This window comes from Drosophila persimilis, unplaced genomic scaffold (assembly GCF_003286085.1).
Source record: "Drosophila persimilis strain 14011-0111.01,24,50 unplaced genomic scaffold, DperRS2 tig00000325-arrow-arrow-pilon, whole genome shotgun sequence".
NCBI lineage: Eukaryota > Metazoa > Arthropoda > Insecta > Diptera > Drosophilidae > Drosophila > Drosophila persimilis.
This window is the reverse complement of record NW_020825311.1, coordinates 1-27,918: the sequence shown is the minus strand read 5'-3', so window position 1 is coordinate 27,918 and position 27,918 is coordinate 1. Positions and strand designations below refer to the sequence as shown.

Sequence of the window (27,918 nt, the reverse complement as noted above, 5' to 3'; positions counted from 1 at the left end):
TTGCCAAAGCTCCCGCTCACGCGCTTTTCGCGCTGCTCAGCTGCTCAGCTCGACTGCTCTGTGTGTTTGTTCTATTCGAAATAAGTAAATTCTTTTTGAAATGAATTAAATAGTCTATGCATGCATGCGTCTCTCCCTTCCATCTCGCTCGCTCGCTCTCCCCTCTCTCTCTCGCCCTGAATGTCTCTCTCCCTCTCTCTCTGTCGAGCGCTCTGTGGGTGTGCGTGCTTTTCATCTCCCACATTTTGAGGCAACAAAATAAAAAACATACAAAATAGCAACATCAAAAGTTTTTCAGTTTGCTTGTTGCTTTACACGCGTGCGGTTCGCTTTGGCTTCTTCTCCGCCAGATACCACAAGATACCGCGAGTGAGTCCGTGAGTGTCCGGATCCGTCTCCGTGTCCGTCTTCGTATTCGTGTGTGGAGGCTCTTTGAGACCGCAAAAGGTAGAATATTCTGAAAATTCCGCTGCTATTTCGGACAGCTGTGCAAACCTAGAGATATGCTCGTACGCTGCGTATACGTAACATTGTCAGCACGCCGCAGATACTCGTAGATAGGGAGCACCGGAGAGCCGATACCCCTTGCAATCTGCTGCATGCCGTGACAGAATTCAAATTTTGCTGCTGGCGCTCTGGCATGAAATTTGTGATTTTCAAGGTGTGCATTGGCGCAAAATTCAGTTCGAATTCAAAAACTCGTACATATGTATAACGAATTAAATAAACATAGATATACATAGATACGTCTGAGTATCTATGTGTTGGGGTGTTTGGGTGGCTGGTGTTTTTTTTGGCAACTGTGTTTAACCATGTTCTGTGTGTGAGTCAGCGGCGTCTTGGTCGCGGTCACGGCAGTGAAATTGAAATTGAAAACAAAAAAAGAAATGCATTTGTTCAACAAAAAGAATGAGTCCACCTCGCTCCCATTTCCCCCCTTTTCGAGGCGTAAACAATGCTCCACCGAAATTAGTCTGCAGGTGTTGCATTCCCAGAAATTTTTGAGGCTTTCCTCGGGGGTTTCTCTCAGTAATACCCCCCATGATATAACAAACATTTAAGGGCACGCGGCCAGTTGGCAGTTGAGGCACATTACGAATTTGTGGGATATTTGTCAGCGCAATTTTGTTGGCAGCAAATGGTACTCGTATGTTGTGCTTGATGTATGCACACAAGCGTGCTTATAAGTACATGCAATGATAACTAGAGCATCATCTCGTTTGCTGTTTTGGTGCCAAAGTCAAGCGAATAATTGCTGGCCGGAGGCGGCTACAGGGCCAAAGCTGTCACTTTCACAATATATATTGTTCGTTTATACATATTTGTCGCTGATGATCGCCCACCACTTATCGAATTTGTTTAACTCTTATTTAATTGTAGTATTTCCTATGTTTTCAATGTATTTTGTGGGCTGCGGTTGCCTTTGCCTGTGCCCCTGCCTCATTGTACTTGTATTTCGATGGGATGTGGGGCGTGTGAGTTGCCATATCTGACGCCGATCCAATGACAATAAAAAACAGCGTGAACAATGTGCGCCTCGAGTATTAGTTCGAGTACAGTACCGCCCAGGCGGGAAAATTGGTTTTGAATCGCTTAATTGATATTGAAACAATACTTTTCTTGGTCACTTTAAAATATATATACATATGTATGTTAATGAAAAGTGGACTGGCATACAAATTGAAAAAGCAATTAAGTTCAGATCAGAGATCTGTGTTTTATTGACAGTTTCGCAGATATTTGTGTGCCAAGCACGCGAGTCGCATCAAAGGCGTTCAATCATTTTCAATCTTCGGCTCTGCTGCCATCTGCGTGATTGACAGACAGCCCATTCCGGTGCTTCCCTTTGAGGTGCTCTATAAGGCTAACAAAATTAAATCAGCATTAGCATTGGGGAACTTGTGCAACCCCGATGCCATGCCAGTGCCAGTGGCAGTGCCTCCACACCCACGCCATGGCAGAGCTTGGCTCATTTCCAGCATGATCAGCATGTTTCTGTTCGACTGTTTCGGCTGACTTTACGCATGATTAATTAAAACAGCAATTAAACATTTTGTTAAACTACAAAACGAAACGAGAAACGAGAAACGAGAAAACGCAGACCAGACCGACAGACCCGAAAAATAGTTGCCAAATTGGCATTTTCCAAAAAAACGAATTCCAAATTCGGCACCACAGCTCGTCGGAGCGGAAGCTATAAATTCCTAAGCTGGGCTGATATCATGGCTATTTATACATATGTCGCCGCCAGATGAGTTATGAGCCCCAGGGAACAGAACTTGGCCAGCCACTGCATGGCATATCAATTAGAAGAAAGCGCCTCGGCCAACACCCTTTAGATTGGCATATGCCATGGCCACGCCCTCGCCCATTCTCACACCCATTCCTCTGCTAGGGGCAAATACATAGGTGCAACATGTGCGAAAGACACGAACCGACACGTTCCGGTCATTAACCGGAAAAGTGCATCGCCACAAAAGAAGAAGCCCCACAGTCTCCTTCCTAAGATCGACACTAACTCATTAATGGCCACCGTTTGATTTGTTTAGACCAAAGAAGCAACAATTTTGCAGTTCAGTGAAAGTGCAGAGAGAGAGAGAGACAGGAAAGGCAGCGCAATTCGCGCAAACACAAACAATCCGTTCGGGTTCTGGCCAAGTTTTACGGCCTGCGAGTGCCCCCCCCTCCCGTGTACCCCCGGCTCCGTGTGCGGAGGGAAAAATTTTAAGTGCAAAGAAAAACAATGACGACAGCCAAATGGATTTGGCGCTTGCTGCTGAACATCTTGCTGGGTGAGTACGTACCTATTACTATGTGTATTTTAAGGCCGACCGAAACTGATTTTATAGACTTTTGATCGATTTACGGTATTTTTAGTTTTCAGCATAAAACGTTTTGCACATGGCTCTCAGGGTATGAAGTCGCCTTCGCTTTTCAGTGCGTCACGAAAATATGCGAAGCTGGCCCAAATGTCAATGATGGCATAATATTTATTTATACAACTGCAAAGTCAGCCATGTCCGCTCTGAGGATGTGTTTGTCCGTCATTTATCGTAAATTTCTTTTAAATCTATTAACATGAAAATTAATTCTTGAATATTTTCACTTTAACAAATGGAGAAGACAAAACATGGTATAAAGAAACGTTGGTCAAGGCGAATACTAAATCGAAAAAACCTTTTTTCCACCTTGAAATATATCAAGCCTTATATAAAAGGAAATATGCCATTTTTAGAGCAGTCTGACAGAAATAGATTTCTGGCCTACCATGTCAACGTTCTGCTTGAATAAATCAATCGAATATACATGCATATATGAATGTTTATACATATTTCCCTTTACTGAGAATTTTTTGGCAAGACTCTGACAAATCGCATTTGAACAGCTGGCCAAGACAGTGACAGTGAAATGACCATCTCCTCACCCATTTGACATTCGGCTTGTCTCCCTGTTTTGACATCCCAATCAGTGGAGTGGGACTGCCGCAGCCTCGCGGAACTTGTTGCCCGTCGAGGCCCCCCCACGCTGTTCGACTCCCATTACGCATACGCAGCGTGGCCAGCGGCTGACTCAGCTTAGGCGAAGAGAGCAGGTGGTCGGGCGTTGATATTGAAAGTGAAATTCAAATGAATTCTCAGCCTGTCACCAGTGCGCTGCGATGCGATGCGATGCTCTAGTGCCTCGACATCTCTCACTTGAGCGAAAATAAAAGTCGAGCACCAGCACCGAGCGGAATCGAGAGGCAGGAGAGCGAGTCGCATGGCCATTTAACGAGCGTGGGAAATTTGTTTGCGCTACCGTGACGCACTTGTTGCTATTTTTGGACCGCTAGTTTGGCCATTAATAAATATGTATGCAAAAAATGTGCTCCATAAAACTAATGGCAACAATTTAAATTTTATTTATCAACATCCTTAACGACTTGCAAATATTTTGTTTTACCAATTTTTACGACGTTCCATTTTCAGTTCTAGGCGCCGTGGCCGCAGAGCCCACCCGGGGCTATCACCGAGAGATTTGCCAGTACCGCAAGGGCAAACTGGTGAGTGGAGGTGGCAGGTGGCAGGGTTACCTGCTGGGGGGCCATCGATCAGATATTAATATTCAGGGGAAATTACAGATCCAGCCCATGAGCTTGTACCACAGTCGGCTGCTGGCACTGCGTGAGCAAATGCAGATTCGGGCCTCGCTGCAGGGGCCCGAGATCTACGGATATATCCTCCCCTCGACCGACGAGCACCTCAACCAGGAGGTGGCCGCACGCGATCAACGATTGTGCTACTTGACCGGCTACACGGGTGTGCGGGCCGTTGCCGCCATTACGCACCACGGAGCCGCCGTCTGGCTGGAGAAGCGCTACGCCCAGCAGGCGGACGGAGAGCTCGACTGCGACTGGGAAATCTATCTGGCCAACGGCAATGTCAGCATCGCCGACTGGCTGGGCAGCCGAGTGCACTTGGACAAGCGGGTGGGCGCCGATCCGCATCTGGTGCCGCACCAGCTCTGGGCCGAGTGGGAGCGCGAGCTGGAGGACAAGTTCCTGAAGCTGGTCAAGGTCAACAACAACCTGGTGGACCTCATTTGGGGAGCAGAGCGGCCCGAGCAGCCCAAGAATCAGGTGATTCAGGTGCAGGCTCGCGAGTTTGCGGGCGAGAACTGGCAGGACAAGATCCGGGAATTGAGGCGTCGCCTGGCGCACCTCGGCTGTGACGCCATGGTGGTCACATCGCTAACAGAGATCGCCTATCTGCTCAACATCCGTGGCACTGACATACCCTACACGCCAGTGGTGAAGGTGAGTCGCCACACTCTATCCATTTGATAGCACCCTCTAATATTTGTCATTTTCCAGTCGTATGTGATTGTGAGCCAGGATGATATATTCTTCTATGTGGATCATGGAAAGATCAGTTTGGGAATCGACCTCCATCTACGCACGGACTGCTTCAACGAGGATTGTGTCAAGTAAGCCAAAGAAAGCTTTAAATGAACCCTCACTCATCTGACTATTTATTGCAGAATTAAGGAATATCATCAAATCTGGAGCGATATACGCACTTATGCTCAGATCTGGAAACGTGTGCTCGTCTCGGCCCCCTGCGTGCAGGATCTGGGTACCTCCGAGGCCATTTACTCCTCGATGCCAGGGAAAATCGTTGTGGAGTACATCTCGCCCATTATCTTCATGCGGGCCCAGAAGAACTCCGATGAGCAGGCTGGCATGCGGAAGGCGCATATAAGGGACGGCGCCGCCATTTGCGAGTCCATGAGCAACATGGAGGCCAGATTTCAGACGGAGCAGTGGACCGAGGAGAAGATTAAGTATGAGGTGGAGCTCTGGCGCCTCTCCCAAAAGCATGCCAAGGGGCTGTCCCTGCGCACTGTCGTGGCCTATGGCGAGCACTCGGCCCTGCCCTACTATATATCCAGCAATGTGACCAATATCGAGGTCTCCGACCAGAGCCTGCTGGTCATCGAGTCGGGTGGACAGTACTTGGAGGGCACCACGGATGTGTCGCGGACGTTCATCTTTGGCGAGCCAACGCATGACATGAAAAAGGCCTACACAAACGTCCTGGCGGGCATCTTGCATCTGGCTCAGCTCAAGTTCCCGGCCGATCTGAAGCCCTCCGAGGTAGATGCTCTCGTGCGCAGCATGGTGTGGAAGGATATGACGGACTATCCACAGGCAACAGGTCATGGCATAGGCGCCTACGGTTCTGTAGAAGAGCGTAAGTCGGGATCGATCGTTAATGGATTATTTACTATACTAAAATTACTCATACGCAGCACCTATATCCGTGGCCTATGGCAAGAACAGCAGCTTCCACTTCAAGCAGGGGTACTTCTTCTCCAGCGGTAAGTATTAAGTGGTTTTCTTCAAAAGATAATACCCGCTGATACCGTACCTCCATCCAGAGTCTGGCTACTACAAACGCGATGACTTTGGCGTTCGCCTGAAGAACGTGCTCGAGGTCATTGACACTGGACACAGGCATCCCAGTGGCGCACACTTCCTAGCATTCCAGGACGTCACATTGGTCCCCTACGAGCCGAAGCTGATAGACAGCACCCTGCTCAGTGCCGTCGAGAAGCGCCTGCTCAACGAGTACAATGCCAAGATCCGGAACGACATTGGGGACGAGCTGAAGCGACTGGGCAACATGAGGGCCTTCTACTGGATGATGAACAAGACGCGACACATCCGGGAGTATCTGCCCGAGGACGAGTACCGCTCAGCGACCGCAGGTGGCAGCCACCCCACCCTGCCGCTGGTATCCCTCCTTGTGATGATCATCGCAGCGATCCTCCTAGCCCGGTCCTAGGGGCAAGCCTTCTCAGTGTGTGTGTGTGTGTGTATGTAATTATGTAGTTTTAGTTAGCTATGCAAATTAAAAGAGAGAATCTGGGACTAACAAGGAATCAAACAACCAATAACTGCAACTGTTAGTATTTTAGTGATGTCTACCCCCAAGCCACGAGTAAGTCCGCACCCAGCCACCCCTCCCCATAGCTCCCCCGCTGTACGAGTTTAGGTATAAGCTATCCACTTAAACCAAATGCAATACGTAAAACGCAAAATGTATAAATCGTAATCTCTAATCGTAATCGACCAAAAATATGTTAAACCGTTTATATTAATACGAGCAATGTCTACATATATAAGAAGTAACCTTGTATATTTTTCTAAATGTGATTAAATATAAAACAAACAAACGTCTGTGGACCAAATATTTGCAACTGTCTAATTTACGTGATGAATAGGCCTTATCTATAGGCTATAATTTATTGTTGATTATGGGAGTGGGGTAGGCTACCATATGCTTTAATCTCTATGTTCTTCATGGTGGATAGAAAAAACTATTTGGGATTCGAACGATATGTGTTTATGTATCTTTAGTCATATGTTAAATTGAAATGTTGAAAATGTAATTAAATCTGCAGATAACAATAAAAATAGGATAATATATATACGAAAAATCGTACTATGCCTAGACTTTGAATGATCCAAACTAGGGTATAAGGTATAAGGGTAGAAAGCACCAAAAATAGTAATTTATAGTAATAGTACAGTCCAAGTCTGTGTCCTCTATTATACACTTTCTCTACTTTAAAGCAAAGGCAGATATTTTTCATCCAGCCTAAAAGTATGTTGGATTCTACACATTTTTGCTAGGTACTTGAGTAGGTACCGATGTTCGTTATTCCCACAATATCTTTTACCTTTAACGATATTGAAATTTACTAATGCTTAACCTAATGTATTTAAAGAGTACTAGCTGCTGAGGTCTTTGACTCGAAACTTGGAAAAACTTGAAAAAATGTTTCTATTCGAGATGTTTTCTTGAGGAGGTTTTCTTAAGTAGTCTGTTGGGCCAATGAGTACCAAAAATTGCCGACCAAATGCTCTCTAAGCGACTGCAGGTATCCAAGAGGTGATCTACGGCAAGATGCCCTCCACATAATTGCTAGGGGGCCACCTCGTTCCAGTAAGGATGTGATGGAGCGCAGTTTGTTTGTATTCTGATGAATTTATTGTTGGGTCTATATAATGATCCATTATTGCACATACATTTGTTTAAAAGGAGCACATAAAATGGTGACCCCCACTAAGTAGATTTGATCATAATTCATATAACGAAATGCTGATTACTTTTACTATTGTGTGAATTGGTCATGCTATCAAAAAGAGCTCAGTTCTATGCTGAACCTCATAAGTTATCTAATTATTCTGGCTGACAATCTGTTGCATAATCGCAATGATGATTATTGAAATCCATTCGTGCCGATACCAAACAAGCATTTCTTTAACCACATCCGCATACACAAATGTGTGGTCGACCAGTGTTACCCCATCTTGAAACACTTTTCGAATGGCATCGCATCAGTAGCTGTCGAATCCAGTCGAATGGGCATCTGTCTGCCAGACAAGCCAATGTGACTGCGACTGTAGCTGTGGGGCAGGCAGCTTATCCAATATCAAATGGGTCGTTGCATGTAAGGAGTCAGTCGGGCCGTTTACGGTAAATGCCATTTTATGTTCCCGTTTATGTGCGACGCGACACATTTCTAAGCAGGCATCAGGCCGCCTGTCTCCAATTGCCTCACTAAATCCCCCGAATCGAACTAGAACTGCCGCCCGACGGTGGCGTGGCCCAGTTTCGAGGCGGCACAAAGGAGATGAGCAACTTCATATTTTGCGGGGCCGAGGCAAAAACCTGACACTTGTTCGGATCTGCGGCGAGGTTCTGGGGCGATTGACCCATTTTGGCCAATGGAGCATGGCGAACCTGTTTCCTTTTCGATGCAGCTCCATGCAGCTGCCATGAATATGCGCGCGGCCACGAGTTATCGATGGTCCGGCCAAAAACATGAATTAATTCTAGCCGAGCGCCTTGAGCCACTGCCTTTGCCAGTGCCAGTACCGTCTGTCTAACGGTGCACTCAAATATTGGTCAAAGATTTGCCTTGCGAATGAGCACAGTGCAATTTGGGGCACTCTGTTCTGTCCACGCAGGTTTTTCCACTTTTTGGCCATGGAAATTGGGCTTCAACATCGAGTCAAGGTGGACGAGAGGCAATCCTGACCTGACCTGCTCCACATAGACAGGACACTGGAACTTCTTTAGATGTTCTTTAGTCCTGTTTGAGTGCCAGTTTGGTGATGGTGTGTGGTTGTTGACAGAAGCATGGCAAATTGGGCATATCAGTGTCACAATTAGGATCATGAGCCGCCGCAGGGTACGATTACAAGTCGAAATTTTGGCTAATCCCCATCAGCTGCCAGCAGTGGGTCCAGCAGCTCCACGCATGCCATGCGGCTGCAGCTTCGAAAATTCGACCCAAAAACAAAAACTGGCCACTGCAGTGGTGCCGCCGCTGCCTCTGGCTGTGTCTCTGCATCGAGTCGGCTCTGGCTGTGGCCTAAGCTCTGGCTCCAGGTCTAGCCTCAGCTCTGAGCTTCATCCAATCGCTCTTCAGCGGTTAGTCTCGTTATTGACTTCGCGCGCTCTGGTCGCTGCTTCTGCTTCTGCTTCGGGCTTCGGCAGTGATTTTCCTGGCATTTTCTCGGTTGGAAAATGTAAATTATCTACGGCATCCCACCACTTGGCAACTGCTCAAACGAAACGAAAGTGTTGTCGTTGTCTCCAGAATAGGAACGTGACCGAATCGTTTGGGGGAGATAATCATATGATACGATGCAAGAATTTGCTGTACTCTGGTGATAGAAAGTTTCCTTTTCAAAATTGCTTTGATAAACGTGCTAAACCGAAAATTAAATTATTTTTGGATGGATAATATTGTGGCAGCATTACAGAAGAGGTAAGACAGTCAAAATCTGTATCTTAAGACATCCCATCGATCATTGATTTGCGAAAGAAAGAACGTATAGCTCTACTGGATAGTCGTTATTACTTGAATGCAAACCAATTAAATGTGTTCTGTTGGGATCATAATTACTTGTAGACAAGACATTCTTCTGTCCCAGAATGGCCTAGCAAACAGCAACTGGTCGGGGACTGCCTGGAAAGCCATATAAGCCTTATTAAAAGACAAGTAAACACTTATTCGATTAGCGGGATTTTATCTGCTGGTGCTGACAGTAGCTTCTGTAGCTTCTTCAGTAGGTAGGTAGGTAGTGACGGGGCGACAAACAAATCAAGATCGACCAGTCATTTTTCCTGCTAAACTCGTTCAAGTTTCCTACTTACGAAACGTTACCTGGGATTGTCCGTTGGCCGCAATTGTTGTCCGAGCCCGCGCGCGCTTCTTTCTAGGAGGGATCTCGAGTTTTCTTGCAATTATTTTCCGATTTTCTCCTCTGATCGCGTCTGCTGGATGCTGGCTGGGGTCTGGGGTCTGCGTGACAGGTCCGCGGTTCAGAAACTGGAGCATCGGTGCGCAGTTTGTATCCAGCTGCAATTGCAACTTGTTTCCACTTCTGAAGGTGGGTCACAGCCATAACTCCTCGACTGGATCTGGCTTGTATGTGTCTTGTTCTCTGATACGAATAGTAGATGCGAAAATAATCGTGCGTTGAGCCATTTCCAATCACCAGTTTACCGCTATCCAACAATCTCTTTATCGGGATCTTAGAATGTGCTAATGAAGCATTCCAAGAAGTGTGCTGGAAGAACGTTTCTTTGGGCAATGCATCACAGTCGTGAGACTAGGACTAAGACTATCCATAATTCATGGCAATTACAGTTACAATTATAATTATAATTACAATTGCAATTACAAGGAAAGCCAAAAGCTTAATCAGCTATTGGTAGCTCCCCGCTAGGTCTTAACGATCGTACCTTAGGCACTCAATCCAAAAATAGAAACAATTACAGTAATCCCCAGTCAGAAGAGGCAGTAGCCCTTAATTTACATTTACCCATCGACCCCAATGATCACTGGGATTGAGCCTCATAATTATGAATGGTAATAAAAAAAAAGAAGCGTATACTTTTCTTGTACGAGTACCTTCTGAGAAGTGCAAACTTTCCCTCAAATGCGATAAATGACAAGAAAACAATTATCTTGGCCAGACAGACCAATGGGCCAGGTGGGCAGTAGAATTATGATCTTATCTTCTAGAGGAACGGAACGGCTCTCTCCGAGCAGCACAACAGTTAGCCGGCAATCTGATGGTGTCAATGCAGATACTTAACTCCAATCAGTTACAGCTCTATTCCTATACCTCTCTGCCCGTTGCGGTGGCAGTTCCAGTGGTCTGTTGGCGCCTCGCCCCCACACAATGATGTGTCGACCCACAAAGCACGCGCCATTTGAACCCAGCTGACCGAACTAAATGAAAGTCAAGAAAGGATGGAAAATGTTTGGAAGTACCAATTAAAACCCAAAAATTCGCCCATAAAGAATCTCCATCAGAATATTCGTGACTAGACACCGCTAAGGGGCCCCCAACTAGGGATGGGCTATGGCTTTGGATGTGAGGTATGCAAATGCAAATGCTTATGGCAATTTATGGCGCAGAGTTCATGAACAGCAGCGCCTAGCGTCACGCTCTTTTGAGCAATTTCTTTGTTGGATTTCATTATCTACGCCGTAATGCTCACCTTATGGCGGGGGGCATTGTTCGTTAAAGTGTCCATAACTCTCCTTGTCCGAAAGATTTTCATGCTTAGATTTAGTTTAAACAAAAAGAGTCAAAGATACGATGAAAGGGCAGAGAAATCCTTAGTTTTAAAAGGTAGGATGTTATTCCAATGAGGGATTAATCTCCCATTTCTTATCTATTCGCCTCATATGACATTTCGAATGACAACGTAATGAACAACAGTAATTTCTCTGATATGCATACTCATGTCAATTTGGGTTTATATCTTTTATGTAAGATACATTTTGTTGCTCATTGTCAGGATTTAAAATCTTCACCTCTTTGGGTCAGCAGTTGTGATCGTGTGCCTGTGGTCGGGTGTTTGGGTCACGTTGCCACCAGATCGTTAACAACGTTTTTGCAACCAATACAAAATGTACACAAAGAAACCGCAAAATTAATTTCTTTTTAACCACCCGCTGCCGTGGCCCCAGCTCCACCCGAATAGGATGGATGGATGGATGGATGGGATGAGTGGAGCGTGTGCGAGCGGAGAATGAAGCGCGAAATGCCATAATGAGTGGCACAATGTGACAATTATTGTGTGCCCTGTGTCTGCACAGAGCTCCGCTTTTCGTGTCTCGCCTCCGATCGGGATCGTGACGCAACGCCAGCGTCGCTGCCAGCGCTGCTACGAATGAATGAATGGAGCCACATGGGGCACAGTAGGGCATATCTATGAGCGAGTATCTGTGCCCAACCAAGTATCTTATATCTCCATCTGGCCGTGATTCTACAAAGAAAGTCATCCGCGAGAGAGCTTATGTCGGAGCGAAGTCAGGGAAAGTCATGAAACTTTAATTGCGCAATGTTTTTGTGGAAAAATGTTTTGAATAATTTGCAGAACTTGTCCACTCCGAAGCACTGTGGAAAATGTCTTGACTTATTTTTGGAGTCATTGTTTAGCTGAAGTTCTCTATTTTCCCCCATTGGTTAGAAAGATATACGTAGTGGGCAAGCATTTTTGCCAGTGTACAGTGCTCGGTGCTCATGCCAGATACGCAGTGCTGGGCACAAGACGAGCGCAAAGGAATCAAGCGAATCACTCTGCCTCTACCTCTGTCGATCCCCGAGTACCAGGCCAACCCTGTGCTGTGCGTTGTATCTGTATCTTCAAGCTTGCCTGCATCTCGTAGGCAGGCGGAGAGCAAAAAAAATACGACTAATTTTTGAAATAGTTGCCGCTGCCGTTGGCACTGCCAGCAGAAAACCTAAAACAGAAAATACAGAAACCCCAGCAGCAGCAGCAGAAGCAACATCCCCGTAAATTGAATAGAGAAAGTGATGATCATGATAATATGATGTTATTTGTTAAATAAATCACATCGCCTATCAACACCACCACCGACTGCAGGTGCAGTTAACGGTTTGGCCATCAAATTTGTTTAGGGGAAAATTCTGTTAAAAGTAAAAGCTCTCAGCACACGCACAAAAGAAAATTCTAGAAATTTGAATAAACCTTTGAAAACGAAAATGCTCAGCCCTGTTCTTCGCTATCATCTGTAGGCCATCTGATCGACCGTTTTCGTTGGTTCCATTAAAGCGAAACGTCGGAGGAGCCATAAAAGTAAGAGTTTTCTGGCCCTGCCAGGCTTCACAGCTCGTTTTTCCTCTTTTGTCTTAGGGTAGACCAATTTGGAGTAGTTGTTACTGTTATCTCATGAATAAAACCGACAACATTGACAACTTTGGATCGAAACACACTCGGGCACAGACACACACGTGTGCTATTAATTGCCAGTAGATCAAACATTTGAAATGGAAATCGCTCGAACCGTACAAAGGAAAGTTTTGATGTATCTACAGTGATAGATTTTTATGGGCTTTTTATTATTAGTGAAATGGTAGCGGGCTTTTTAATTGAAATCACCATTGAATTACGACCACAAGCAACTCGGATTTCATTAGCAATGCCTAGGCTTATTTTATTAAACATATAGCCGGTAGAAATATTTATTGTTCGTGTAATCTCTGCGAAAACAACATGTGTTCTTTTTTAAAATTTAAAATTCAAATTCGGGATCATCCGAGTAATTGCTCGCATGCATGTGGATAGTTATTGCTATCCCATTAGGGTCTCCCCTCAAAGTATTCTCAGCTTCCAGGTGTGGCTGTGCTGTGCTCTTTGAAAAAATAAAATGCATTTTACGATAGTGCACACAACAGCAACACACACAATGGCCCACGGGCAGGCAGCACCAATTATCGTAAGACTTGACCACGGTCATTGATTTCGAAAATGCCTTCACTCTTGGGGGCTCCCTTGCCGCCTCTCGCGCCGTCACAGCTTCTGCGCTTGCGCAAATGGCAAAACCCGGGTCCGCCGGCACTTGGGACCCAAACGAGAGGTTTAATTGCAGTCAGCCAGCCCCCGGAGGCGCCGAGGTTTGTGGGAGACTGACTGCAATATACCCCGAAATCTTTACGCAAATGCTGCGACATTCCCATATGCAAATGTCTCTCCAAACGCATACACGCAAGCCGATAATAACATATAATAATCGAATCTTCAGTGTCAGGTCAGCATTGGGCAAGTGATTGTTGTTGCGGTGTTGAAAAGCAACTGTCTCTCGAACCCGTTCGTCTCCATCAACGCATTGGATCTGTCATTTTGGAGTTGGTTAAAGCCAAAACAGATACAAAGTCAGACAGAGATACATATGGGAGGACGGGGAGCGGGATCGGACAGGCATTCTCATTGTGCTGCGCTACCCACTTACGCCAGAGATGATATTGTTACTCGTATGGGCCCGGACCGGACCGGCCTGGCCTGGCCTGGGCCATTTGGCCATTTCTTTCTTTCTTCGGACGCCTGAAGTCAGTCGTAAGCCAGCGCTCGTCGGGCTTCGGTTGTGCTTTTGACGCGCATCGACATTTCAGCAGCGGCTCCGTGCGGCCAGTCGCTCTGTGGCATTCAACGAACTCAGATGCCCGGTTTCGAGATCCAAAACCGAATTACAGCATTTTGGATTATACAAACTTAGAGCCAAAGCCACAAGCCCAAAGACAGTGAAGTGCATTGGAGTTGGAGTTGGCCAAATTTGGGCCGTGGTGCAGTGGAATTGGAGTTCAATAAGGCACAAGTAAATGGCTTTTCCAAATGTGTGGCTATATGATATGATTGTGATTACGTTTAGTTCGTGAGAGTGTGTGTGTGCCTTGTGCTCCGAGCGGCATTTGCTAATTACCCGCAAAATATCTCCACAGTGAAAGTATCTCATAGATGCAGCCGAATTAACGCGCGCTCGCCTTGTGGCTCGTACGTATCTGGGGCCGCCGCCTGCCCCGCTGTGACTGTGTGTGTGTGTGTTGAGCATAACTAACATTTTCCGATACAACAATTGCATTTCATGGGGCAATTTATCAGCCGAAACAGCCCCAAAAGTGGCAAGAGAAAAAGAAACAATCAGCATAAAAGTGGTTTAATAATGATTTTGCAATACATTGTTCCTCATGGAGAGACCCCGGCTATGGCCTGTACCTGTGGCTTAATCTAATTGTAATCCGCCCCAAAAACAAATATTACCCATACGTATGTACAATTTGTCGGTATTTGGTTTTGCTTGCAGCTAATTAATGAGCCAGCACGAGTGAATGATGATCGCCACATCCGAGCGCGGCATGCAACATTTCCGAGACGCGTCCGCATCTCCATCTGAATCGCAGCAAATGGAAATGGAAATGAAAATGCAAATGGCCAGTGTGTTAGCCCTATGCAAAGTGTGATACCAAGTCTCGTGCAAACAGCAGCAGCAGCAGCAGCGGGCGATTGTTTCGCTAACATGTTAAAAATTAGCGTTCATTGGATTGGGCATAATTGAATTGCATTTTATCGCTAATTTGAGCAGAAATTTAACGCTACAAACAAATCCCAAGGCAAAAACAGTAAAATAGTGAGATAGTGAGATAAAGATTTGCAACTGCCAGTGCATTCCGCAAGTGTTAATCCACGGGCAGACATTGAGGATGGTCACCTGCAAAGTGGACTCCCAATCCGCAGTGGCCATACCCAAAATGAGTTCCGTGCGGGCGCGGGGCAAACCAGCGACCGGCAGCAGCAACAGCAACAGCAACAGCAACTCTTCCGGCTTTCGGCTCTTGGACGGCGACCAGCTCGAAAACAATTCGAGTGTCAGTCGAAATTCGATATACAAACTGAAGATCGATCTAATGTTTGACGATTCCAGGTGAGTCCCCATTAGATGGGGTGAAAATTAATTAAGATCAAAAATATCAATCATATCTGATGGATTTCCAGTAGGTGTGTCCACTCATTAGCTTCGCTGTCGATATCATATCCACATATTAATTTCTTTTCGAGCTTAACACTTTCGTTCTCGAAACCACAGAAGCGAGATACAGATACATAAACGAGACACAGATACAGATACAGAAATAGCGAGAGACCGATTTGGGAAGACCAATGAATGTTTCTTTTACCGTTTTGCATTTCCATAAGCAACAAAAAGCACAGTTAGTTCAGAAAAATTAAAAACGATATTGTCTGTGAGAGAAAAGAGCTGCAACCAAAAGCTGTGTAGAAAGAGAGGGGCAAAAGAACGACAGAGGGAGATTGGAAAAATAGAATAATTTGAGTCTTTGGTCACATCGGATCGGATCGGCACTTGCTCTACTTGCTTAAATATTCCACCGCTGACACACATTCGCGGAGCGAACTGCTTAATTGATTGAAAAAGAAAACCACGAGTCTTCTCCAGAGGCCAGCATTCTCCACTCCACTCCACTCCACTCCACTCATCTTCATTCCCATTCAAAACTCTCGGCTGCCGACGCTGCGACGTTCTATGGAAATGACCATTTCCGATTTTGTGTCAGTTAGCGGTAAACAGAATCTGGTATTGGGAACACCTTAAGCTGCATTCGGCAGGCGGCAGGGGGGCCATTGGACCTGGACCTGGACCTGGACCTGGGCCATTGCCAGTACATCTCCACTAGAGCTCCCTGGACCATTGTCTGTGTGGATGGGATGGCGATGGCGATGGCGCCACCAGGATGTGGCCCATCGAATGCCAACTCTACGAGTTCACACACAAGCAGACAGTCTCCAATCACTAAGTCCGAGTCTAATATGCTAATCTATGGTTAGTTTGCGTTAATCAGTCAAACTTTCACAAAAATGTAACCGTTTTGTCACACAGCAGAGAGTGGAGGCCCCGAAAGTGTTGTTGGCTTGCAAATAACCATTAAAAATGCTGATGGTGGCCATTAAATGCAACAATTTAAACTATTTTAAATAGATGAAGCTTTACATTGTGTGGATCATTAGAGACCCCTCCAGCAAGAACTTTCTATAGCAACTTTAAACCTGTTTCTATGATCCAATTCTGATAATTTGTTATCCCGCCCGCCCATTACGTAGATCAATGCGAAGCAGCCGCCTCGACGATCCCGGGGATCGCATCGCACGCGCTCCATCATCATGTATGGGCGTAGTGAGTTGGCCAGCACCTCGGGGGCCAAGAGCAGCTTTCTGCAGGAGTCCAGCGAGTCGGCCAAGGTGCTGGCCGAGGCGGCCAAGAAGGATGTGCAGCGGATCAGCAACAGTGTGCAGGCCCAGATCGAGCAGCTCTTCACGGACGTGGCCAAGGACGCCACCAGCAGCTTCGATGTCACCTGCCTGGGCTCCCTGCCGCTAAAAGACAAGGTGACGAGTCTCCAGGGACTGCAGGAGCCCCTGAGGCAACTGTACCTCAGTGAGGTTACCAAGAAGGTGAGTAAATGGTTCAAGCAAAAAGGCATTCTGGAATCTCAAATGGGGCTATGGTATATCCTGCAGAGGCTCAGCTCGGGATCGTTGGACATTTGTGCCACAGGATTGCGGGTGAAGATCAGCTCTGTGCCAATCCCAAAAGGAGGCAGCGGCCCGGACGAGAGTGAGGCCCACATTACTCCATTTCACAACATTGCCGTGTGGTCGGCGGTGAAGTTTGTTATCTCCGCCGACGATGGCGGAGCAGCCTTCTTGCCACTGATCACCGATCCCGAAAATATAGACAAGACTGCCCTGTTTCAGCCTCTAAGGTGAGTCTCAGATGGCATTGAAGCTCGAAGCCAGGACCGTAATCAAACTCCAATCCTGTAATCCCCAGTTCAAGTGAGCAATTGGCTGTGGAGCACAGCATACACGTCCATGCACCGATCTTTGCGGTTGTCATGCGTTCCGCCAGCTCCCCCAAGATCCTCGAGTGCCACGGCTTCATCTGCAAGAGCACCGAGGACGCCATCGTGATAGCGGCCACCCTCTACCAGAGCCTGATGGCCCACGTCAGCACCAGCTCGCACCGCAGCACGAAACGCCGGACGCCGCGCCAGCAGAACGGAGTCAGCTGCATCAGCATCGCCAGCAGCTCGGCCATGACCAGCTCCAACTACCTGTCCCGCTCCCAGATCACGCCCAGTGCCAGTGGGCGACGCAGTTCCTTTCGCGCGGGCACCGGAGTATCCGGCACGCCTTCCCGCTCCGTCCGCAAGAAGAGGGTCTCCAGCAGCTCGCTCAGCTCCAACAGTAACGTCATCAACGAGGCCGCAGAGGTGGAAACGTCCACGGAGGAGCGCAAGCGCAAGTCCCACAAGTCCAAGCGCGCCCCTCCAGTGCCCACAACGGTGCCCGGTTCCGGATACAAAGGAAGCCCTTCGCGCAATGGCAGCATTATCTGCAGCAACGGACACGTGAACCGCCTGCACCAGCATGGCCATCACAGCAAAAAGCCAGTGGCAGCCGGAGCATCCAGTGGCGCCTACAAGGGTGCGGATCTGGTGGGGGCTGTTGGTTCAGGCGGTGGCGGCGGGCGAGGCGGCCAGCGGGGACATTCTGACGCGCGTGGCCATACCAAGATCCGGCAGCTTCCTGAACACCGGAGGTCTGACCCGCTACAAGTCGAGAGCGGCACGCCGTCACTCGGGCAAGTTGGGCGGCGGTGGTGGAGGAGGGTGAGTATTATCACCAAGCTCTTGGGGCCAGGAAGGCCACGCAGCTGGACTGTGGAGTGCTCTCCTGGCCTGGGTGCTGGTGGTAGATTGATTGCATTTTGGGTGAGAAGGTTTGGTTTGGTTGATTGGCATCGTTTGAATTGTGCTTCTAGTTCCCCACTTGGTTTCAGCGAGCTGTTCAATGAATTTCGTCTGCACGAGAACCTCCACTCCCTGGACGACATTCTATATGCCATTATCGATGCCGACGGCATGTCGTTCAACGACCTAAAGCCCATCTACAAGGAGTTCCTGCTCAAGCTGGCCGTCACTCTTACCCAGGACGAGCTCTTTCAGCGCTCCAAGAATATCATGCGCCGCCAGAAGAAGAAAAAGCAGAAGCGCAAGGCCAGCGTCAATGGGTCACAGGTGAGCGGAAAGACGATGTCTATAGGATTGCGTGGAAAAATTAAATGCAAATGTAATCTCATCCATCCGCAGAAGAAGTCGAAGAGCAGCTTCTTCGGCACAAAGAGCTTGAAGAAAATGTTCCAGCTGGACAGTTTCGCTCGTGCCGCGCCAAGTTGGAGAAGTCGAGCCCACGACCCAAGGAGGCGGCCACCCTCGACAGCCAGGGCAAGCGCAAGATTAGTGCCCCCATCATTATCGGACCCCCCATCAGCCACGTCCAGCAACAGCAGCAGCATCAACGGAATCGGGCAGCCACCAGTGGCTCAGATGTATCCGTGGTGCGGAATGAGCACGCCTTGCAGGGGCTCAACAGGAACAGCAGCAGCGGGTAGGTTCTAAGGGGAAAATTCTGTCCCATGTTTTCCCTAATACTCCCATTCATTGTGCAGATACGTCTCCTGCTCCGAGTGCAGCTACGACTCCGAGTCTTGCACCTGCGCCTCGGGCCGATCGCTGCTACTGCAGCCTCCGCACAGAGCACCTGAACCACAAGCTGCGGCAGAAGAACGAGCGCACTATGGCCATGGCCAACTCGAGGAAGCCCTCGGGGACAGTCAACCCTGTGGTCAATGCCGGAACAGTAGCCAGCAACCGCCACTCGCTGATCTCGTGCAAGTCGGATGACAAGTGCTACTGCTCCATGGTCGAAGAGGAGCCGGCCAGCACTCTGGAGCACGACTCGGCAAACTCCCGCTCGGAGACGACCACCTCGTGCGACTCCGACAGCTGCATCAGCGCCAGCAAGTGCTACTGCAAGCGCACCCATCGCCGGCAGCGGGCCTTGGCAGCGGCAGCGATCAGCGAGGACTCCCTTTCCCAGCAGCGCAAGGCTCCCAGGCCGGGTGGGGGGGTGGCTCGGAAGGGTAAGCCCTCCGAGAAGCTGGGCCTGGACTACGAGCTCTTCAGCATCAGCGGCAACAGCAAGCCCGTCCAGCCGCACGAGGCGCTGAGCGTGAAGAAGAGCGTAGAGGCAGCTGCCGTCTTTGCGGACATGAAGCTGAGCCAGACGACGGACATCAAGAGCCTGTGCCCGCCCATGCAGATCCAGAAAGCGATGCGGACCGCCAACGGCAGTTGCCGTTCATATGCCTCCTCCCGGAAGTCGTCTTACCGGGCGCGCGAATCCTTTAGCACGGACCGGGTGGGTGCCAATGGTCTTTCCATGGCCATGCCCCTGGGACCTGGTAGCGTGGGAGCTGCGCAGAAGGCGTGCAGCGCCGACAATCTGCTGATCAATATCAAGGCCATTGAGAAGGCGGGCCTCCATCCGGAGCAACGTCAGCCGGAGCCGCATGGGCAAGCTACCAGTCGATGCGGGCTGTGAGCGCCTCTCTCGAGGACTCGTTGGGGTATTTGCCATAGATGTTGAATCTAATACTCTCGAACCCGGGTAATTATGATGTACATTGTACATAGCACATAAGCATACACATAAAACATACACATAACATACATACTAATACTCGATCTGCTTAAACATATACTCGTACTCCAGCATACGGCTTATGTTTCCCAAGACAATTACTCGCATCGCCGAAGCATCGTTTAATTATCTTGCGAAACGTAATCTATTTCTAGCCTTAAGTTCCTACTATAGAACATCAAGTGTGAATTTATCTGTAAGATCTAAATCGTAGAATATCGATGTGCAATATAAAGACCATCCGAAGGGGACGTGAGTCCCACTTAATCAACGCAGTGCAATATTTATAAAGATTTCTAAGAATATATTGAAAATAAAAACTATTTTATATATACTATTTCCGTCGATCTATGCATAAACACTTACAGGGAAAGCCCGTTTGGCGAAACCACCACATCCATTCACTATTATGTCCCAGTGGGGAGAAACACAGAGATTGAGATAACTCTGGCTGTAGAGTCATCACTGTAAATATTACTTGTCGAGGTATTATGCTTCGTCATTCTATTTTGACCACGGGATATGGTCAGAGACTGCTTATCAGAACCGGAGGGTCAGGGTCAGGGTTCAAACAGCCAGAAGCGAAAGCCCGCAAACAGGCACGTTTGGGATCGAACAGATGTGAGACGAGCCGAAGCTTTGCCTCTCAATTGCCACACGTCAAAGCGGGTCGAGGAGTGATTAGATTACGGATGAGTACGAGGGTGCTGGTGCCAACGTCGACGCTTAGATGACATGCCAGCTGTTGGCGGCAGGCTATTGGCAGGCCCTTCCCTCGGCTATCCAGAGCGGTAGCTTACGTGGAGAGTGCGGACGAGACGAAATTTATTTTCATTGAGATCTGCCGACCAGTGCTGACCGCCAGAGATGACCACCTCCCGCCGATAGTGTTTTCGTTTGCCCGCTCGGATGGTATTTCCGCCGAAGGAGTAGTGGATCAGTATGCCGATGGCAAGGCGGCCAAGGTATGGGAGATCTTCATCGGAGACAAGAACTCGCGTACGGACAACTACAAGAACTTCCTGATCGATATGCTGCGGCAGAAGGGATGCAGAGCGTGTCCTGGACGTGGCCTGTGGTACCGGGTAAGTGGACTGCACAGCCATGCCCATCCCCATTCCTATCTTTAGCTTACTTTTCTTTACCATTCGCCCAGTGTGGACTCGCTAATGTTGGTGGAGAGAGGGCTTCGAGGTGGTGTCCGTCGATGCCTCCGACAAATAGCTGAAATACGCTCTCAAGGAGCGCTGGAACCGCCGCAAGGAAGCCGCCTTTGAAAACTGGGGTATGTCTGGGACTGCTTTATTATTATTCCCTGCTTGGCCTGGTTTCTGACTGACCCTTCCCAAAACCATTTGCAGTTATCGAAGAGGCCAAACTGGCTGACACTGTACGACGACATCCAGGACCAAATAAAGGATGGCTTCGACGCCGTCATCTGCCTGGGCAACTCCTTTGCCCACTTGATGGACGGCTTTGGGGATCAGCGTGAGCACAAGCAGGCGATCGGCAACTTTGAGAAGTGCCTTAAGCCAGGCGGTGTCCTGCTGATCGATCATCGCAACTACGACAACATCTTGGAGACAGGATCCACTCCCGCCAAGGCATCTACTATAACGTGAGTTCAAAAACCAGCACAGATCTGCCAGATCATCATAGTGCCAATTAAAAACTATTAAATGACACATTCATTTGAAAACAGAGAAAAATTGTTCGTCATCCTCAATAGTTTCATTGATTACGATGTCTGCTGATCTTATTTGTGTTATATTACGTGGAATCAAAATCAATTTCATCGCTCATTCATCTCCCATTAATACATCATCATTCGCGACTTCATTATCAGTCCCATACCCTGACAACTGATAGGCAGACGTTGAATTCTATTAATTTAAATCGCCTTTCCGAATGACTTGCAGACGAGCCACACGGCGGACATCAAAACCTCCGTCCTGTTCTACTGCGGTAAGCCATCTCTGGTGTCCATGGATTTACCTGATCGCTGGCAACAAGCTGACCAGCGAGTTCCGCCTCTCCTACTATCCCCACGAGCTGAAGCGCTTCCAGGAGATCCTCAGTGAGATCTTCTCGGCCAGAGGCCAAGCACCAGCTGTACGGAGGACTTCAAGGAGATGAGCCAAGTGAAGAATCCAGCCTTCTACATACACTTAATTGAGAAGCCCAAGGTTTAGGTTTAAGCAATTTAGTTTGTATTCACATATTCCACAAACACACATCTAAATATAAAGTTCGTTCGATTTACATTTACACATGTATGTACATATAGTGTATGTGCGAGTATGATTCCCTGGTGGTATGCGATGCTTCGTTGTTCAGTTTCTATATCATGTATGCCGTATCTGCCTACTATGGAGGCGAAGCAGAGAGTCACCATGGCAGCCTCAATCAGGAAGGGAAAATCGAGACTTGACGAAGTTAAACATCCCCGTGTAGATGTTGGAAAGGGTTGACAGTAAGGTCGATGTCATTTCTGCTTCTCGGACAGCACCGATTCGATCGATTCGAAGTATTCTCTGCTAAAGTTCGTTTCTGACTGAAGCCCGATAGATGAATGCCCAACTGAAACGCAAAAGAAATGGAAAGGCGCAAAGTAAAAAAACATTAGCCTTGCAAATGATTTTCATTACGTTTGCTTTCGAGGGAAGGCGATCGAAGTGCGAGTCATGTCTACATTCCAGCCAATGAATGTATCTATTCAGACGCTACTCATTAATAAATGGGCAGGGATATCAGTGCTTAGAACTAGAACACAATGTAGCACAAATTATTCGAACAGTATGTTATTTATAATTAATACGTTCAGTTCCTCTACAAAATCACATAAATGTGTTATCAAAAATGAGCTGAACTAACTTATACGCCAACAATCTTGTTTTATACGCTTTGCATCGGTTATTTGCCGTTCAATCTCTCCAGCCAGTTGGGTCAGGATTTCAGTTATGGTGCGGTGCTGTTTTCTCTGGCAACTTGTAGACATCTTTCTTCAGTTCTTCCTGGCTGTTGGCGATGTGATAGCGCTGTTTGTTCAACGTCTTCTTAGCTTTATCCAGTTCGGCAGCCATACTCTTTGTGGTTTTGTGAATTCGTTCTACCTCTTGGGAAAACTCGCGCTCGGCCACGACACTGTTGGGCAGAGCGTTGTTGGCTTTTTGCATCAGACTGTGGCACTTGCGCACCAGCAATTCCTGGTTGTCGCTGATTTCCTCAAAACGCTCGGCCAGCTTGTGGGCCCCCTCGCTTATTATCTCACGCTCATGCTCCAGGTCCTGGATTTCGCGCAGTTGTTGCTCCTTTTTCAGTATGATTTGATTGATATGCTTCGCAAACTCGGCACGGACGAGGACGTGGCGCTTGAGGTACTGTTCGCGCAACACTTCAATGGCCTGGTTTAGTAGTTCGTATCCCTCGTGAGGGGACGCCGAGGACATCTTGTTGGCGAGAATAGGTTGGTTGACATTGCGCTGCAATAAAGTTTTAATTTTGTCAAGGAATGAAGGTCCAGACTCTTGCTGATCCACATCGCAGGCTCGATGCTTCTTGTCACTGGGGGCAACCAACAGCTGGGCATCGATGACCAGCTTTAGGCTGATCACTGCACGGTTGCCTAACAGAAGCACCACACCAGCTGGCAGTTGTAGTTGGGCAATGCCGCAGACAGCATTGATTTGCTCGGCGGAGTCAATTTTTGTGCACAGGATGTACTCGGCCTTGGATGATGCCGCCAATTCCAGTCTATCCTCCTCCGACTCACTGTCCAGATAGCGCTGCAGTTCAGAGATGAAGTTGACAGTGACTACGTGTAAACCAGCATTGTGATAGGCAAAGTAGCGCAGCTCGTTGATAATATCTTTTTTCAAGTATATGGGACAGCTGTACGTGTCCTTTGGTCCAGTATTTGATGCGCCAGAAAGACCCAACTCGAGCTCGACCGTTTCAAGGACATGTATGACAAACTCAGCGGGCTCTATGAGAATAAAGTCATCTACTTCGTTGAAGGAATGCTCGGCGGCCTCGGCATCCATTAGGAGTGCATGGTGGAGCTTTCCATTCGACTCGGCAATGACTATAGTGGGAGGCAGCGAAGGAATGATCATGATCGAGCAAGACTCTAGCCCGTAGTTATCCATTTTCTGAGGTGTTATGGTTATGGGTCCCTGGAGACGGGTAATATCCGAGTCCAGGCTAGTAAGCACAATGTAGATGTTTCCATTCTCTCGCAGCACAACAATAGGCCATTCAATCTTTTCCTGCTTTGCGGGTTTCCCTCCCAGCGTTTTGTTCCGTTGGTTAAGAGTCGTCTCGTTGGCCGCACATCGCGACTTTTTAGCTGGAGCAATATCAAAGTCAACGGCCACTTCCCCGAAGTCCGTAAGCGAAGTATTGGCTCCATTTTTCATGGTAAGAGGACCAACTTGCCACACGTGTCGCAGCTTCGAGTGATTGTACATTCGGATAGTGTTGTTGTTCAGCAGCACCAGGAGAGTCGAGTCCGATACTGAGTTTGGATGCCAGCGCACTTGTCGCACCTCCAGATGGTTGTTGTTCTGGAACAAAAGAGAATCCAGACAGTATGTGCGACATGTGATTTGTTTCTTTCCATCCATGAAGTAGCCATCTAGACCCCAGCGGCGGGGTAGCTCCAAAATGCAAACACCACATGGTCCACTAAGCGCCACCAAGGAGCACTCATTTGATACTGTAACACGATCTACGTCCAGAATTATCGGGATCGAAGGTACGAGCGTCTGATAATTCACTTTGGCATCCTGCTCCGCCACTGTCAGCGGTGACCGCCAATTCATTACAAGCAAGCAGCACTCGTTCGCATCCCATGCAAATAGCAAATCGTCGCTGCAGTCCAACAGATTTTGTGTTTTCTGCACAATGGACAGGCCATTGCATATTTTTTCAAATAATTTAGTTTTACTTAATTCAAAACAATCTAGCGACATGGTTGACATGATATACGGTCTGACACTAAATATATACCGAAATATACTGCCTCATTTTTAAAATATACCGTAAATATACTGCCGAACTCAACTTCTAATATACATATCCCTTGTTTTTGATATTCCATCGAATATTACTAGCTATATAGAACCCTCAGGCCTGCCCACATAATTTTATACGATTGATGAATCAATTTTCTACTTATCTGGCTTAATTTTAACACTTGCTTTTATTGAATTTCTATATAACGTTGAAAATGCAATTTAATAGATTGATGAAATTGACAAAATATGGTTGACATGATATACGGTCTGACACTAAATATATACCGAAATATACTGCCTCATTTTTTAAATATACCGTAAATATACTGCCGAACTCAACTTCTAATATACATATCCCTTGTTTTTGATATTCCGTCGAAAATTACTAGCTATATAGAACCCTCACGCATGCCCACATAATTTTATACGATTGATGAATCAATTTTCTACTTATCTGGCTTAATTTTAACACTTGCTTTTATTGAATTTCTATATAACGTTGAAAATGCAATTTAATAGATTAATGAAATTGACAAAATATGGCTGACATGATATACGGTCTGACACTAAAAATATACCGAAATATACTGCCTCATTTTTAAAATATACCGTAAATATACTGCCGAACTCAACTTCTAATATACATATCCCTTGTTTTTGATATTCCATCGAATATTACTAGCTATATAGAACCCTCAGGCCTGCCCACATAATTTTATACGATTGATGAATCAATTTTCTACTTATCTGGCTTAATTTTAACACTTGCTTTTATTGAATTTCTATATAACGTTGAAAATGCAATTTAATAGATTGATGAAATTGACAAAATATGGTTGACATGATATACGGTCTGACACTAAATATATACCGAAATATACTGCCTCATTTTTTAAATATACCGTAAATATACTTCCGAATTGAACTTCTAATATACATATTCCTTGTTTTGATATTCCGTCGAACGTTACTAGCTATATAGAACCCTCAGGCCTGCCCACATAATTTTATACGATTGATGAATCAATTTTCTACTTATCTGGCTTAATTTTAACACTTGCTTTTATTGAATTTCTATATAACGGTGAAAATGAAATTTAATAGATTAATGAAATTGACAAAATATACCAATATATACCGATATATCGTTTATATTGACCTCAAAAAAATACCGAAAAGTATTAAAAATACCGTAAGTATTTTTTATACCGACAAAATATACAAAAAAAGATCATAAAATCGGTCATTGAATTCAAAAATATACAGATTTCGCTAGATAGTTCACTAGGTCAGGGTTTTCCAGGAGGAATCCAACTGTAAAACTCATAAGATGCAAGCTAAAAATTATAACGAAAATGTTTTAATTGTGTCGGGATCAGAACGGAAGAGGACTGCTTTATACCCTGCTAATTTTATAATTAATTAATTAATAAGGTTCATTATTTTCTCTTTCAAAACCCGTGTGCAGTTTTTGTGTAACTGGTGAAATTAAATAAATTAATGCCCTTTTTCTGGTTTTTAGATGATAGATTATATTAAATTTTTCGAGCTTTGTACCATGCTTTGACTTTAGCTTTTGGGGCATGCCGCCTTTTTTATTAGCTTATATTAATTTCACATTGCTTTAACCTTACATATTCCAATATTGGCAGACTGTTCACATTCTTTTTTGGATTTCCAATTTTGGAACTGCTTTAAGTTTCATGGTTATATCTTCAACATAATAAAGATCTTCAAACTTAAAGCTGGTCTTAAACCTATAGTTTCTCAACAGTTTGGCCAATGTGACTTTGGCTGATATCAGAGCATATCTCCAGCCTAAAACCAAACGAATATCATTGATAAACATTAATTGCGAAAGGTACTGTCTGCCAAAATCTTACCAATGCAATTCCGAATACCCTTTGTGAAGGGTATAAAGGCGTATGGGTGCTTGTCCCGAGTATTGTGAGGCAAGAAATTGTCGGGATTGAAGGATTCAGCCTCGGGTCCCCATATCTTCTTGCTTCGGTGCATGTGGAACATGTTGATGGCGATCTGCACTCCTTTGGGAACCACAATGCCATTCGTCCGTGTTAAATCCTGCGACGTTGCCGCGATACAAACTGGAACGGGCGGTATAACTCGCATTGACTCATTTAGAACCAAGATCCAGGTACACCATTTGCTGGGTGTCTTCATAATTGACCTCAAAGTCACCGCTATTGGGAAAGAGACTTTTGATTTCCTCAAACGCCCTCTTCCTGGTACTGTGGAAACATGGCCAGCAGCATAAGGACATAATATACAGTATTGGCGGTCGTCTCAAAAAGCGCAAACACAATTACATTGGACTCGTCCTCAACATTTTTCCAGTCGAACACACCGCGCCTTAGTAGGTCTGTTGCCAGGTTGAGGAAAATGTTCTTATCCTTTGACTTGATGGAGTCTCCGTGTCCTCAGACAATCTTTTTTTGAATTAGCTGAAATGACGATTCAAGTTATGGTATTTACTGAAATTTTCCCCATTATTCGCACCTTCCTTATAAACGCCCGGATCTCCGTCTTGGCTCGATAATAGTTGGCCTCCTTTCCCGACAGTTGGCGAGCCAACGACTGTTCAGCCATGGCGAGAAGCACATATCTGTCATGGTTTCTAGAAATGTTAATGCATAGCAGCATATCCCCGACCGCCCCGGACTCACCATTGATAGCGCTCCATAAGGGAGTTGCTCTTGAAGTTCTCCTCACTTTTCACATCGCCACCCATTGTGGTTTCTGTACTTGAATACAATATAAGTATATGTAAGAAGGGGAATGTCTATCTTCACCGGCACTTTACTACTCTACTCACGAGTTGCAATGCCCAAGGTCAAGCTCGCAGTAGCGGAATCAAATCCTTCTCACCGCCGCCTGGCAATGCGTCCAGCTGGCTGAGTAGCTGCGCGTCTCTTGTTGAAAATGGGCAGAAAACTGAGCAACACCTT

At 46.6% G+C, this 27,918-nt stretch overlaps 2 protein-coding genes and 3 pseudogenes across 2 annotated transcripts; 3 read left to right on the top strand and 2 right to left on the bottom strand.

Annotated features, from left to right (window-relative positions):
* The first annotated feature begins 347 nt into the window (after positions 1-347).
* LOC6598826 (xaa-Pro aminopeptidase 2) lies at positions 348-6,740 on the top strand. Its single transcript, XM_002023902.2, has 8 exons — positions 348-447; positions 2,550-2,792; positions 3,969-4,042; positions 4,121-4,795; positions 4,853-4,965; positions 5,020-5,732; positions 5,791-5,859; positions 5,920-6,740. The coding sequence occupies exons 2-8, from the start codon at positions 2,744-2,746 to the stop codon at positions 6,324-6,326; spliced, it is 2,100 nt and encodes a 699-aa protein (XP_002023938.1). The 5' UTR covers positions 348-447; positions 2,550-2,743; the 3' UTR covers positions 6,327-6,740.
* Positions 6,741-15,076: 8,336 nt separating this feature from the next.
* Positions 15,077-19,895, top strand: LOC6598824 (annotated as a pseudogene).
* Positions 19,896-20,664: 769 nt separating this feature from the next.
* LOC6598823 lies at positions 20,665-22,129 on the top strand (annotated as a pseudogene).
* Positions 22,130-22,837: 708 nt separating this feature from the next.
* On the bottom strand, positions 22,838-24,907 carry LOC6598822 (nuclear pore complex protein Nup88). Its single transcript, XM_002023898.2, has one exon. It carries the CDS (start codon positions 24,905-24,907, stop codon positions 22,889-22,891), a length of 2,019 nt encoding a protein of 672 aa, XP_002023934.2. The 3' UTR covers positions 22,838-22,888.
* Positions 24,908-26,515: 1,608 nt separating this feature from the next.
* On the bottom strand, positions 26,516-27,912 carry LOC113564873 (annotated as a pseudogene).
* Positions 27,913-27,918: the final 6 nt, after the last annotated feature.

What these genes read in the sequence shown, in the direction of transcription:
- LOC6598826 (XM_002023902.2), top strand. Translation starts at nt 2,744, where the DNA reads ATGACGACAGCCAAATGGATTTGGCGCTTGCTGCTGAACATCTTGCTG. An exon ending in AGTACCGCAAGGGCAAACTG is followed by an intron (nt 4,043 to 4,120) that starts GTGAGTGGAGGT and finishes GGGAAATTACAG; the next exon opens with ATCCAGCCCATGAGCTTGTA. An exon ending in CTACGGTTCTGTAGAAGAGC is followed by an intron (nt 5,733 to 5,790) that starts GTAAGTCGGGAT and finishes ACTCATACGCAG; the next exon opens with CACCTATATCCGTGGCCTAT.
- LOC6598822 (XM_002023898.2), bottom strand. Translation starts at nt 24,907, where the DNA reads ATGTCGCTAGATTGTTTTGAATTAAGTAAAACTAAATTATTTGAAAAA.